General features: G+C 39.9%; 1 protein-coding gene across 1 annotated transcript in view; it reads left to right on the top strand.

Annotated features, from left to right (window-relative positions):
- Positions 1-14,574, top strand: part of HBS1L (HBS1 like translational GTPase) — a 42,618-nt gene that overhangs the window by 14,307 nt on the left and 13,737 nt on the right. Inside the window, exons 5-7 of the mRNA XM_080999655.1 lie at positions 10,607-10,715; positions 13,140-13,384; positions 13,498-13,663. Coding sequence (XP_080855781.1) covers positions 10,607-10,715; positions 13,140-13,384; positions 13,498-13,663 — 520 coding nt within the window. The remainder of the gene's footprint in view (positions 1-10,606; positions 10,716-13,139; positions 13,385-13,497; positions 13,664-14,574) is intronic.

The following is a 14,574-nucleotide window of genomic DNA, read 5'->3' as shown; positions in this document are numbered from 1 at the left end:
GGGCCTCCCCCCCCCCCAAAAATGGATTGTAATCCAAAAAATAAAATAAAAAATGGGTTGTAATCCAAAAAAAATGGACACGCACTTCTGGGTTTGACATGGTTGTAATCCAAAGCAGTTGCAAACCAAGGTACCACTGTATTATTATTATTATTATTATTATTAGTAGTAGTAGTATTGTATGGCATTTTCTTTGTTGCAGTCTTGTGAGCTGTAACTTGCACCTTCTAATATCATTTGAATAAAAATCCTGAATTATCACTCTACTAATCCCATACTTTTTATATTTATGTTTACTGATATCAAGCATTTGGAAACAGAACTTGCCTGTAAAACTGTCACATGTAACAGTTTTCTCTGTAAGATTTTCAAGAATATTCAGAATAAATGTTTGACACCATCAGAACTTCAAACACTAAACCTATCTAAGAAAGTAGTCAAAATTCTTTCATTTGTCTGTAAAGAGTTTTCTAGAGATAAATGCAATACTTCATGTATTGCCAGATGTATCATTTGATTAATTTGTTTAATCTCTTAGGAGCTCTCTTACGTTTCCAGTGCATTTAGTTTTATCACTTTGCCACCATTCTAGCTGCCAAGAGCCATTGCTTTGTGTATATTCAAAATTTTAGCTTTGTGCATTTCCATTATATTCGGAAACAAATCAGAAATGATCTTACACCAGTTATCTCAACCCCTCACCCTCAATATTTTCACAACATTGGTACAGATGTACACTCTTACAGCATATCTACTATATCGCTACCCATTATTCTAGACCTCAGGTGCTTTGAATTAGACTCTTGAAAAGTCACTTAATTTCTTAAGTGCAGATTAAATTTAACATAAGTGTCAGATTTTTAAGACTGCAGCCAACCTAAGGTTGGTAGTACAGTATATCCTAATGTTTTATGACACTGTCTAAAGCTTCGCATTGTCTGCATACGCTGTTGGGAACCTCAATCTGCTGGTCTTTCTTCGTTTAGTTTTTTAAAAATTTGAGAGAAAATTGTTCTAATTATTTTAATATTGTATACAAAAATATTTCCAGGTTTGTGATTCTTCTAATACTGCACTATGATTTTAAAAAGAAGAGAGAGCTTTCAAAGTTTACCCTGACACATATTTTAATCTTTGTCGGCGGTGAATTGTAGTGTATGCAGTTTTATGTATTAGAAATTGAGTGGGTTTTTTGTTTGAAGAGCTATGGGTTCAGGTATGCCCAGCACAGCTGCAGACTGCTATAGCTCAGTGAACACAGGCTTTGCATGCAAAAGGTCCTTTTTTTTAAAGTTTCTCATTACAGGGTCATTGAAGGCAAGAAGAAATCTCTGCTGAGCCACTGGCAAGCTGGTGTCATACGAAGAGGAGTACCATTTGTCTGACTCCCTACAAAGCTTCTATACTCTGAATTTCGGGACACAGAGTTGTATCAGCTTAAAGGGTTGTCTTGAATCTGACATAGTAGGAAGGACTCTATGAAGCTGGTCAATTCTTTGTCCTTTGCTTGCTTCTCAGCCTACTTCTTTTCTTGTATCACATAGGAAATATTTTAAATTAAAATTCCTGAGAGTGGTACTGCAGCTTCTTAGCACAAGATGGTTGTTATTGCCTCTGTGTTGTATGGAGCCTCAGTTCCCAATCTTCCTAACTGAGCTGTGAACTTTATTCAGTGCCTGCAACTAGTTATCGGGATTCACCCACAAGGACATACATTTTCCTCTCTCAGCAGGTGTTAAAGCCTTATATGTGTGCGTTTAATCAGTTGTAAGTTCTATTAACTTTTGTGGGACTGGCATCCACATTAATGTGCATTAATGCGCAACCATAATTCTGTATTTCCTTAATTTAAAATCAGGTAGCTGATACCATGACCCTGTTTTTTTTTTTTTAAATAGTAACCATCTGTGCACATTTGTTAGTTTACTTTTATTTATATATAAAACAATATTTATATACTGTGTCAAAAATAGGTCAAGATTGCTTATGGAATAAAACAAAAAACCATACAATAAAAACCATTAAAAAGTTAAGAATATACTTTCAGTTGTTCAGTATACATTCATGATGCAAGGCCTAGCTCTAGTGTTCACTGTACTGAGGATACCTTTTTAATCAAGTGCTGTAATAGTTTTTTCTATATATCAGGTACAATAAGTGTCACCATACATATGATGTGTGCTAATTTTTTCATTGTTGATTGAATTGGTAACATTTGATATCATAGAAGCTATGAGGGCTGATTAGTTCAGGTGCTTAATCAGCCTACTGCATTGATACAGCTTTGTATTACCTTTTGCAAATGAGATTCAAAGCAGCTTTAGCAGTTTCACACTCTGATTTCAAATACTTCTTTCTGTCAATGTGTTACTGCTAACACGTTTAGATAGCAAAGAATGTGAAAGCATCTATTCAGTATTTTTAATATCCTTCAGCTTGGTGCTGCTGCTATTGACATTCTTGTATATAAATCTAGCCTACCAACAATATAGAATGGCAAATTGTGTTGGCTCCTTATCTAATTTTGTATAGAAAGAAAATTAATGGGTTTTTGTGGGGTTTTTTAAAAATAAATAGGAGGAGGAGTATTTATTAGATTCATCAATATATTTCAGGGCAGTTCACAAGATAAAAATACAAGATGTGTAGGGTAATAAAGGGGAGAAATTGGAAACCAAGCATGGGGGGAGTCTAGAAGAGATGAATAAGTAAGTAATTTGGATGTTAAATTATTGAAAATTGAAAATAAAATATGGAAACAGCTAAACCATTTTTAAAAAAGGAAAATAAATCACAACCCATCTTATAATCTGAAATTTAGCAGAAAAACAAAAGTGTTGGTTTGGCTATTTCTCTCTCCTGAAACTGTATCTTGGGTAGCATTCTGTATATTCCTTCATTCGCTCTCTTATCATAATTGTGCTTGTATTCTTTAAGAGTCTTATCTTTCCATGTAGTCTGGCTGCTCCATAGCACACTGATCTTCAGCGGTACCTATTTATCTACCTGCACTGGTGTGCTTTTGAACTGCTAGGATTGCAGAAGCTGGGACAGAGCAATGGGAGCTCACTCCATGACACGGATTTGAACCGCCAACCTTCCAATTGGCAAGCCCAAGAGGCTCATTGGTTTAGACCACAGTGCCTGGATGTGCAGAGTTGGCTCCGATGCTACAGTTGTAATCTCCCCAATACACAAAAAAAGATGTTGAATGGACAGGTGCATGTGTCACGTAGTTATTAGCAGACTTTCATTTATCATGCAAGTCGCTTCAAACGTAAACTAATCTGAGTATATAGGTAAGAGGTCTCAGTACTACAAAACAGTTGTGCTGCTAACATGCATATTAATGGTGAAAGGAAAAAGTGTGAACTTGTGTTTGACTTTACAGTGTATTCAGAAATCTGTTCTGGTGTGACAAAAATTACTATTGAAAAATACATGAATTAACAAATCCAATATACGTGGTTATATGTGTAAGAGACATAGAACAGGAATGGGGGCCCTTGTGAGATGTTGGATTTTAGCTTCCGTCAGCCCTCACCATTGGCCAGACTGGGGGTTGATGAGAGTTTCAGTCCAAGAACAGGTATACAGCCACAGGTTGCCCCTCCTGGTGTAAACTACATTGTAAGTGTTGCCGCTAAAAATTTCTAGGTGATACTGTCCTTGGGAACTGGTGGATTTTCACACTTAATAATAATGAGAAGAGCAGATAATAAGTAGGGAGGGGAATGCTCAATATTTAGCAAGGCAGAGATATTAGAAAGACAATATAGACTGAAATTTTCAAACTACTAGCTCATTTTTCCATTTCTAAGCCAAAGCAAGCTCACCGGATGGGGATTTATAAAATGAATTAACTTGCTGTTTTAAGTTTCAATAACTACAGGTCATCTGCCTTCTATTTTTGTGCACTTAAAAGGTATAAAATCTTTTTATGAAATCTATCTCATTTACATGTGCAAAGGAGAACAGTGTGTGTTTATTTTATTTCCTATGCTTTCCTATATCAAAGTGTGCACCGACAATGTAACAATGGAGAGGTGCATTAGAGGTTATGGGAACAGCAAACCCTGGATGACTGCTGAAGTAAGGTTACTCTTGAAAGCTCGGGATAATGCCTTTAAGGTAGGGAACACAGATACATACAGAGGGGCAAGAACAAAGCTCAGGAAACGCATTAAGGCAGCAAAACAACAATATAAGCTTAAAGTGGAGAATTGCCTAGCCGATAACAACACGAAACAAGTGTGGCAGGGACTGCAGCACCTAACCAACTACAAGGGCAATACGAGGAACACAGTTAAGGCTGATGATGTGTTAGCGGAAGAGCTGAACATCTTCGCCCGCTATGAGGTAGAAAGATCAAGTGTCACGGCTCCTGCCTGCCAGCCTATAAATTCTCAGCTACTTATTCTATATGACCATCAAGTGAAAGCTGCATTGTGGGCGGTGAATCCTAGCAAAGTGGCTGGTCCGGATGGGTGCTGGGGAAAGTGGTAAAAAACGGTGCTGATCAACTAGCAGGGGCCCTGACAAGGATTTTTAACATCTCCCTGCAGACTGCTTGTGTACCATCATGTTTGAAAGCAGCCACCATTGTCCCAGTCCCAAAGAAAACAGCAATTAACTGCCTAAATGACTACAAACCCATTGCATTAACATCTGTAGTGATGAAATGCTTTGAGAGATTGGTTCTTCAACAACTTAGGACATGTTTTCCACCGGATTTTGAAGAACACCAGTTCGGTTACAGGAGAAATAGGTCAACAGATGATGCCATAGCCACAGCTTTTCACCTTGCAGCAAGTCATCTGGAGAGACCGGGGAATTATGTCAGAATGCTGTTTATTGATTATAGCTTGGCTTTTAATACCACCCTTCCGGACATTCTTATTAAAAAGCTGGTGGACCTGGACCTTTCCCCTACCATCTGTGATTGGATTAAAGACTTTTTGAGGGATCACACACAAATAGTGAGGATTGGGCCTGTTACATCTACCTCTCTGAAGCTCAGCACTGGCACCCCACAGGGATGCGTGCTGAGTCCCTACCTGTACTCGTTGTATACATATGACTGCATTTCATCTGATCCATCCACTGCAATTATTAAGTTTGCAGATGATATCACCATAATGGGTCTAATTACAGGTGGAGATGAATCAGTATATAGGGAGGAGGTTCAAAAAGTCTGCACATAGTGCCTAGAGAACAACTTGCACCTGAATAACAGCAAGACAAAGGAGATTGTGTTGGACTTTTGGAGGAAGAGAGAGGAACTAGCCCCGTTGTATATCAGGGGTGTGTGTGTGGAGAGAGTCTCTTCCTTTAAATTCCTGGGAGTTTACGCCAGTGAAGACCTCACTTTGAAAATCAATACCACCCAGGTGGTTAGGAAGGCCCAACAGAGACTCCTTTTCCTCAGGGTCTTGCGAAAGAACAATGTCAAACAAAAATTGATGATCTCCTTCTACTGGGCCACAATAGAAAGTGTCCTTTCATACTGTACAACAGTGTGGTACACTGGTTTGACAGGAAGTCCCTACAGAGGGTGGCGAATACAGCATATGACATCATGGGCTGTCCTCGGAGTTCGCCAGATGACATCGTGGGAGACTGCTGCCTCAGGAGAGCGAGGAAAATTTTTAGGGATGACTCACACCCTGGCCAGCACTTCTTCAATCCTTTGGGCAAGAGATACAGAAGTATAGTCAGCCGCACCAACGGTGGGCTGTTGGGCTGCTGAATGGAAAAAAAATAGTGGTGTAATTGACTTCCAACAAGCACACAGAGTGTGAACAAGACTGAGTGTAGGGGGGGGGGGCTCGTTTAATTTCACTGCACACAGATGGTTTATTATTATTATTATTATTATTATTTAATTTCCAGTTAGCTTTGCATTTTTTATATAGTTTCCAATGTAATGGCATCACAGAAAGTTGTATTTGGTTTGCTGGTTAAATGTAAACTTGATGTCAGATGCACAAAAATTGAAAATCTTTTAAAGTTGCTGAATTATTCAAGTTGTCAATTCTTATTGTCCCTAGAATGGTTAACTTACTATTACAAAGTATAAAGTTATAATGGGCTGGAAAACTGCAGTTCTTTTCCATACTTAATTTGTGGATAATGTAGCAAGAATATTGGACAGTAGTGTATGAAATGTACGTTTATTAGGTGGTGGGAGGAACAGTGTCATTCCCCATAGTATTTAGGACTGGGTGCTTTGATCTCTGTCCACAGAGCTTCTTATGGGATATACTTGATGATGAATCATGCCTGAAACTATAGCTCATCTAGAAGGGCAAAGTGAAATATATTTTAATAGCACACATGCTGAGTGTATGCAGCAACATTGTGTTGGACAAGAGACTCTGTGGAAGATGCACAAGGCTTCCACCCAAAGCAGCAGCCTGGGTTGTGCACTTTTTTGGGGTAGCAGTAACATTTTGACACCCATCACTCCATGTTATTGGAGGTGGGGGATGTTAATCATAATGACATCTGGACACAGTAAGTTGGAGGTACAGATGTGAAGGCAGAGAACTCAATTGGGACTGCTGTTTTCAGTGGCAACCTTGTTTTTCATATATGTAGTTTCACCCCCAGAGTCCCAACCCTATGTGCATTTTGGGCATCTGGTTTCTGTATGAACTTTAATTTTATCATTTAACATGCTTTGGAATGAAGAAATGCTTTCCTCATAATAGAAGGGTCACACGCTGGTGTAATTTTTATTCCTGCGTAGATGAGCCTGTCTGAAGATTTGCAGACACATTTGCTTAAACTTGAGACTTCCACTCATGTGGATGCTATCATGAGTTTAAGATTTAGGATTGCCTCTGACTAAATCATATTCAGAGTGGACACAATGAAATCAGTGAACATAAGTTAGGCCTAAAGGTTTCGTTATGTTTGATTTCTAAAGCACACTGGTAACTGATCTGTTAACAGCACCATCCTCTGGTGTGGTAACGTCAGATTTGCTGCCTGATACTACTTCGTTTCTGGAAACATGACTGAATTGCAGTAAAAGTATCGACTCGTTACATGTTGTACTTTCAGTTTTACATACTCATAACGAACCAGAACCTCAACAGAAATTCTATTAATTGTGTTGAACGTTACCTTGGACTACATAAACTTTCAGTTTAGATTAACTGGTTTGTAGAGAAATGTTGGTAGGGCTATCCCCCATTTAGTGCTGACACTGCTTTTTGCATGCCTATTTATGGTCAGACAACTGCGCATAACATCACACAATGTTTTCCCTGATTGTCAATGAAACACACATTGGAGTCATTTAGTAAGATACGTTGAATAAGGAAACACCACAAACACATTTGTGGTTATAGCAGAATGTGAGAATCAGATAATCAGAGACCGCCTTTGGGAAGCATGTTTACTGCGCAAATGATTCCTGAAATATTGTTCTCACAGCTTGAAGGCAACAGTTTGCTTGAGATGGAACCGAACATATTAGACAATTTGGGCACCATGGATATCTTCATTTATATCTTATACAGCTTGGACTCTCATTTATCTTGGGCTGCTAGTCATGTTTCATTTGTTTGCTGTGCTCCCATGCATTTTCTTTTCCCTAAATCTTCTGTCAGTTTGGGCAGGTAGCTTGTTTCACTCTGCTGAACAATACTTATTTGGTGGTTCACATGTAACTAGAGCAATGCAGTTGTAAAACGAAGCAAAATCCCATGAACAAGTTTAAGCTGCGCACAGCAATATCTGATTTTGTGTGTTTTTCTTGCAATCAGAGTGACATTCTTTTCATACTGAACTCTATTGATTCTATTGTGTGGTGTAAATGCACATCATGTCTGTCAAATGTGCACTAATCAATTAAAAAACTCTGTTTTCATCTGAGCATGTAGTCAGTTTGGGTGATAACCAGTTGTGGCACCCTGCTCTCACAAGCCATTCTGCTAACGGAACCTGTTCTTAGTTTAGAGCTGAATCCAGGGCTTGTCTTGTACTTGTGAAAGTTGGTGTATAACCACTTTTATCATACTCTGAGACAGTTGCTCTTTACGCACCACTTCTTGCACAACGACGATGATTCCATACTAAACAATAGCACAGTAAGTTTGAATCTTGCTCTCTGTTTCCAGTAGGTGGTAGGCAATGTTTTATCATTAGGTGACACATTTATGGGCAAAACATTGATGGGAATTACTTCGGGATAGCCCGCTGGATTATATCAGGAAGAGGTTGCATGTTATCTAGGCACGTTTCACAGAATTGGATCTGGCTATCCTCTCTAGGTTACCTCAGGCTCTGGCTGTGAGCTTCCCATAGATAGCTGGCCACAGTAAGAGCAGAATGCTGGACTTTATGGACATTTGGCCTACTCCAGATGACTCCTATATTCTTAAGAACTCGCATGGGTGCAGGGGGAGCCATTAAGATATCTGTTTGTGGTATTTTCAAAGTCCCCCCCCCCCTAAACTCAGAGCATTTTGTGTGTCTTTGCAGGCTATATGAGGCTCTGCTCATATGACAAATGCACTGTGAGATCCAGGTGGCTCTTAGTTATTGTGGTTGCTGCAGTTATGGAAATTGCTACCAGTCTGAAAGTGTGCCTGCCTGGTTCTTTGCCACACACACCATACATGAGTGTGTCTACTTGGGGGCCCTGAACATCTTACTTGAACAAGAAATTACCGTGTGTGTACAGGCTCACAAGCTTTATAAAGAAGTCGCAGCTGAAAGCAACAGGGCTTTTACTTGGAAACCCCCTGGTGTAACTTCTATTTAGGAAATAACCTTTTTCTAAATAACTCATTCTTCTTTCTTGGGGAATTATTCAAAAACAGCTTGCAAGTTGCTGAACGTCTCGAAGTAGAGCGAGGCCATACCTAGTCACACACTTGGGTGATGACCCCAGTTCATCAGTAGGCAAGGGAATCTAGGGCAGCGTTAGACAGGCAGGATGAGAGACTTCCTCTGCTCAGTACATTCTGTTAACATGTTAAACTCACCAGTTTTGAAATGTACCATTAGTGCAGCCCACAGCTTTAACAAAGTAGAACCAAGTACAGCACACTGGAGTGTGGGTGAGAGGGAGAGATTACTGAATACTGTGAAGGGTATTTGTGCCCTGGGACAATTAAATTCTGAACCAAGGAAATCTACATTCCGTAAGTTGAATAAATTATGCAAATTAGTCAAACATAGTAAAGGTAAAGGGGCCCCTGACCATTAGGTCCAGTCATGGCCGACTCTGGGGTTGCGGTGCTCATCTTGCTTTATTGGCCAAGGGAGCCGGTGTACAGCTTCCGGGTCATGTGGCCAGCATGACTAAGCTGCTTCTAGTGAACCAGAGCAGCACACGGAAACGCCGTTTACCTTCCCGCCAGAGCGATACCTATTTATCTACTTGCACTTTGACATGCTTTCGAACTGCTAGGTTGGCAGGAGCAGGGACCGAGCAACAGGAGCTCACCCCATTGCAGGGATTCGAACCACCGACCTAAGGATCGGCAAGTCCTAGGCTCTGTGGTTTAACCCACAGCACCACCCATGTCCCTAGTCAAACATATTTTAAAAATAAATAAATAAATGTTTCAGTACTGAGGATTTGAAAGATTTTGTTTGTGCATGTGTGTATTTCTTTTAAGGACTGGATAATTGCAAAAGTTGAAATGGAATGGCATAAAAGTAGGCAATCACTTGGTTGTGGCGCCAAGCTGCGAACTGCTGTCTCACCCTATCCCTTAAGAAAATGTCATTCCCCTTCCCTGTCAATATCTGGCTTGAATTAAATTATACACCACCCTTCGTCTGAAGATTACAGGGTGGTTTACAATATAAAACCATAACATGCATATAAAACCACAAAATAACATAATAAGAAAAAGCAAGACACATTTAAAAGGCCACATCAGCCACAGTGGAATAAAAACACCTAGAATACTGCAGCAGAAACACACAGACTCAGAAGTTTGCAAAAAGAAACAAATGTCTGGAAAGATGGACCTCATTATTTGGGAACACATACAGGGAGAAAGAATTATAAGTGCATTCAGACAAATATAACTATATGTGCTTTACACACATAAAAGGAGAAATACGGGCAGTACAACTAAGTCTTTCAGAGTGGGGAAGAAAATGTTAAAAAGGATATTATCTCAAATACAGCATCAACAGAAGGTTAAAAAATGAGAACCTCTCCTATTTGAAGTTAGGGGAGTTTCAAAAACATTACATAAGAAAACTTCCATTATTAGTATGCCAAATACAATGGGCATTGGCTACAAGTTTTTGGCACACCTTTTGAGATAGAATACAGAATAAATATTTTATTTGTTAATTTTAGGTTTCCTTTTCTTCCACTTTCAAAAGCTCAGGGTGGCTAAAATTTTTAATAAGCTGCTCCGAATGTTCACATGTATAGTCTACATTTCTACAAAAGCAGCTTTTTACTTGGATACAACTATACAAATTTTTATTTTTAGCAAACCTGATTTTTAGAAAGCTAAAAGTTATCAGTTGCTAAATCTGCCAAGATAACACATTGGACTACACTGAATTTAAGCCTGTTTGCACTGCGCTTATGCTATATATGCATTATTTTCTCTCCTACTAGGAAAAGTCAGAGATTCCCAGACAAGCAGAATTGAATCTGATGTCGTGCCAAAAGTTACCAAAATGACTGTGTCTGGAAAGAGACAAACTACTGGCTTTGAAGTTCCATGGTAAGCCTTCACCCCTTGCAAGGTATACTGGCATCATCTTCCTTCACATTGGTGCACCTGTATCAAGATTTTTTGGGGTCTATTTTTACAGAAATTTAGTCAATATGTCACAAAACTGAGCAGCATGGCTTCTTGTTTGACTCATAATTACTTTCAGAAAAAGGCATCTTGCATTCGTGAGTTTTTTTGAAAAAGAATCTTTCACTCTGAGTAGCACAGAGAAAACAGCTAGCCACATAAAAATAATCTGTTTCACAGGGTGCAAAATTTTCTGGAGGTTAGTTTAAAATACAACTTTGCAAATTGAATTGTTGCAAGCTCAGTTATTTGAAGTATAATGATTGAAAGAGGGGAAAAGGAGAGGTTTTATGGTGTCCATCTGTAGACCTGTGACGGCCATTCTGACAATGGACTGGTTCACTGATAGAAGCCTCTGCTAGATTAAAGAGCCGCCTACAAGCAGATATAACTCTTCATGTATAAATAGCATGGCAGGTAATAGAATGCATGGGGCTGCTTCTGCAAATATCCAGTGGCGTTGCTGCAAACATGGAGCTCTTTACACAGGCCCTTGGAGCAGGGCCATGGTCTGTTAAGAGTAATTCTGAAATGTGTTCTTTACTCAGTTATTCTCAACCAGACATTTCAATTGACCTATGCCTGAAGGTTTGAAGAGGGGGAATTCTGAAATAAAATCAGTAAAGTGGAAGTAACAGATAGTCTGAATGCAACATACATATACCTGTATTTAGGGCAATGGATATGACCACATATTGTGATCAAACATTACGTTAAAACAAATGGAGCAACTTCAATCTTGCATGGTCAGCATCTTGCTGGAGTCTTCATAGTTTACATTCGAAATTTATAAAGCAAGTGTGTATGTTCAGCATCTCTTCATAGCTATGGCTCAAACCTGTGTTAAGTAATCCTGACTGTGTACTCTTACTTAAGAACCAAACGTAAATGACGTGCTCTTGAGCAACAGTTCAACAGGTGGTCCACCTTAAACTACTTTCACTATTATTAGTTTTCTTTATGTTCTGCTATACCTCCACATACTTGTGCATATATACCTGACACTTTTGCTGGAGATTCTCTCTGTGTGTGTATACACAGACTTACTCAGAATCACAAACATAGTTCCAAATCCCCTCTTGGTAGGCCTTCAAGCATATGTAGCAGCAATGTCTTCTTGAGAGTAATTGAGTAAAGTATGCATTTCAGAATTACTCTTGGCAGACCATGGTCCTGATCCAAAGATCTGTGTGGAGAGCTCCTTGTGTGCAGCAGGACCACCAAATTCTTGCAGAAACAGCCCCTTCACAGCAATATTGCTTAAAGGTAAAGGTAAAGGGACCCCTGACCATTAGGTCCAGTCGTGGCCGACTCTGGGGTTGCGGCGCTCATCTCGCTTTATTGGCCGAGGGAGTCGGCGTACAGCTTCCGGGTCATGTGGCCAGCATGACTAAGCCGCTTCTGGTGAACCAGAGCAGCGCACGGAAATGCCGTTTACCTTCCCACCAGAGTGGTACCTATTTATCTACTTGCACTTTGACGTACTTTCGAACTGCTAGGTTGGCAGGAGCAGGGACGGAGCAACAGGAGCTCACCCCGTTGCGGGGATTCGAACTGCCGACCTTCTGATTGGCAAGCCCTAGGCTCTGTGGTTTAATCCACAGCGCCACCCGCGTCCGCAATATTGCTTACATGGAGGTTTATGTCATGTGGTGTCTCTTTACTTATAGTTCTATTTCAGCAGAGGCTTCTATCTGTGCAGTGGAGAGGGAGATGACTTTTGCCAATTTCCCTTTTTTTCTGCACACCATCTCCCGTGTTCTTCTGAAGGGTTCCCCGCCATTCTGGAGCAGTTTTTTTTTGGGGGGGGGCGTTGCAGGCAGAGGGAGAATTGGCAAAAATTGCCCCCTTACCTGTTCTGCTAGCAGAAGTCTCAGCTGGATCAAAGAGCCTTCTGTGAGTGGAGGTACGCTACCAAACAACAGTTTATCGTTTGTAAAGCCAGCATTTCAAGCAAGCCATTCAGCAGGTAAGTGCAGATGACCATTTGCCAAGTGAGAACTTAGCACAGAGTGAGTAGGACAATTTGGCAGGCTATGGTCTGACCAAGTGGTGAAGGGCACCTTGCCACAATTTTGTGCCTACTCATAACTCCAGGGAAGAAGAGTGCTATGAGTCCCTTCTGTACTGATTCTGCTCTGCCCTGCCAACTGCTTGACATTCACACTGTAGTAAGTCACAGTTTAGTAAATGATTGTCTGTATTTACCCACTGTCTGTGGCTGTTTGGTAGCTTGCCTCTGCTCCTTTATTTTGCAGTTTATTTTGCATGTAAGAATGCATTTCATTTGTTCTGTATAGTTGTGAAATTCTTCTTCTCTTAAAGTTCATTCTTTGCTTTTTCCAGTGTGAATGCTGAAGAGAATGGGCATATGCCACAAAAGGGACTCTCAGCTGGAGATGCCAACGTGGGGGTTACTGAGATTCTACCTAAACCAGCTTTTCCACCCCAGACTGTTCAAGTATCAGAAGAACCAACCTTGACACCAACTTCAGTGAAAAAGTCCGGAAAAACAAAACAGCAAATAGATGTGAAAGCTGAGCTGGAGAAGAGACAAGGAGGAAAACATCTACTTAACCTTGTAGTAATAGGTAATATTTTTTTGGAGTGAAAATGATCTGAATACACATAAACAATTCTTCCCTCAAGTGGCTTTTAACATGTATCCATCAGAGATAATCCCACATGTATTTCCTATTCTTAGGACATGTTGATGCTGGAAAAAGTACCCTCATGGGTCATTTGCTGTATCTTCTGGGCAATGTGAACAAACGAACTATGCACAAATATGAGCAAGAATCAAAGAAAGCTGGAAAGGCATCATTTGCTTATGCATGGGTCTTGGATGAGACAGGGGAAGAGAGAGAGAGGTGAGCAATATACAATATATATATATATATATATATATATATATATATATATATATGTGTGTGTGTGTGTGTGTGTGTGTATGTATGAAGTATTATTTGTAATGCACTTTTAATAGTGCACATTGATGTTTACCATTAGCATGAATAAGATACGATTAAATTAGTGCAATAAATGCTATGCTGATAGAATTGTTCTCCCTTCTTGTGAATTGAGGAAAGAAGCCGTTGTATTCATACTTTCTGCATGAAAGGAATCTTTTCTGCAAAGACTTGCCTGTAGAGGAATCTCCTGTGACCTCACTTAGAACACTGTGTTTAGTCCTAGATGGTTCACCTGGTAAATAATATAGCGTCAGAAGAGGTTCAGAAAAAAGGCAACCGAAATGATTTAGGAATTGGAGCCACACTTCTTGAGGAAACTGTTGCAATATTTGTGGCTTTTTAGCTGAGAAAAAAAGCTGTATAAGATTATGCATGGCACGGAGAAAGCATAAATATTTTTTTCTCACTCATAATGCTAGAACTGAGGACCATCCATTGAAGCTGAATGTTGGAAGAGGGATAGGACCATTAATGGCTACTATGCATACTACCTCTGCGATTTAAGATAGTATGCCTTAGTTGTAGTTGTTGGGAACCACAAGTGGGGGAGAGTGCTGTTGCATTCAGGTCCTTCTCATCAAACCTTCAGACATAGGCTGGCCACAGTGATTACAGGATGCTGGAGTAGATGGACCTTTGGGCTGATCCAACAGGACCACTTATATGTTCTGAGCATCTGCCATGGAACCCTTGTTCACTATGCACTCCTTATATGTGTTTTTCAAGATTCTGGATCATTTTATGGAGTGAACACTTGGTTTTTTGGGCCACAGTGTTATCCCATATGAAGCAGTATAATTGAAGGAGTA

Source organism: Podarcis pityusensis (genome assembly GCF_964106645.2).
Source record: "Podarcis pityusensis genome assembly, chromosome: 3".
NCBI classification, from domain to species: Eukaryota; Metazoa; Chordata; class Lepidosauria; order Squamata; family Lacertidae; genus Podarcis; species Podarcis pityusensis.
This window is presented reverse-complemented; position numbering and strand designations above follow the sequence as displayed.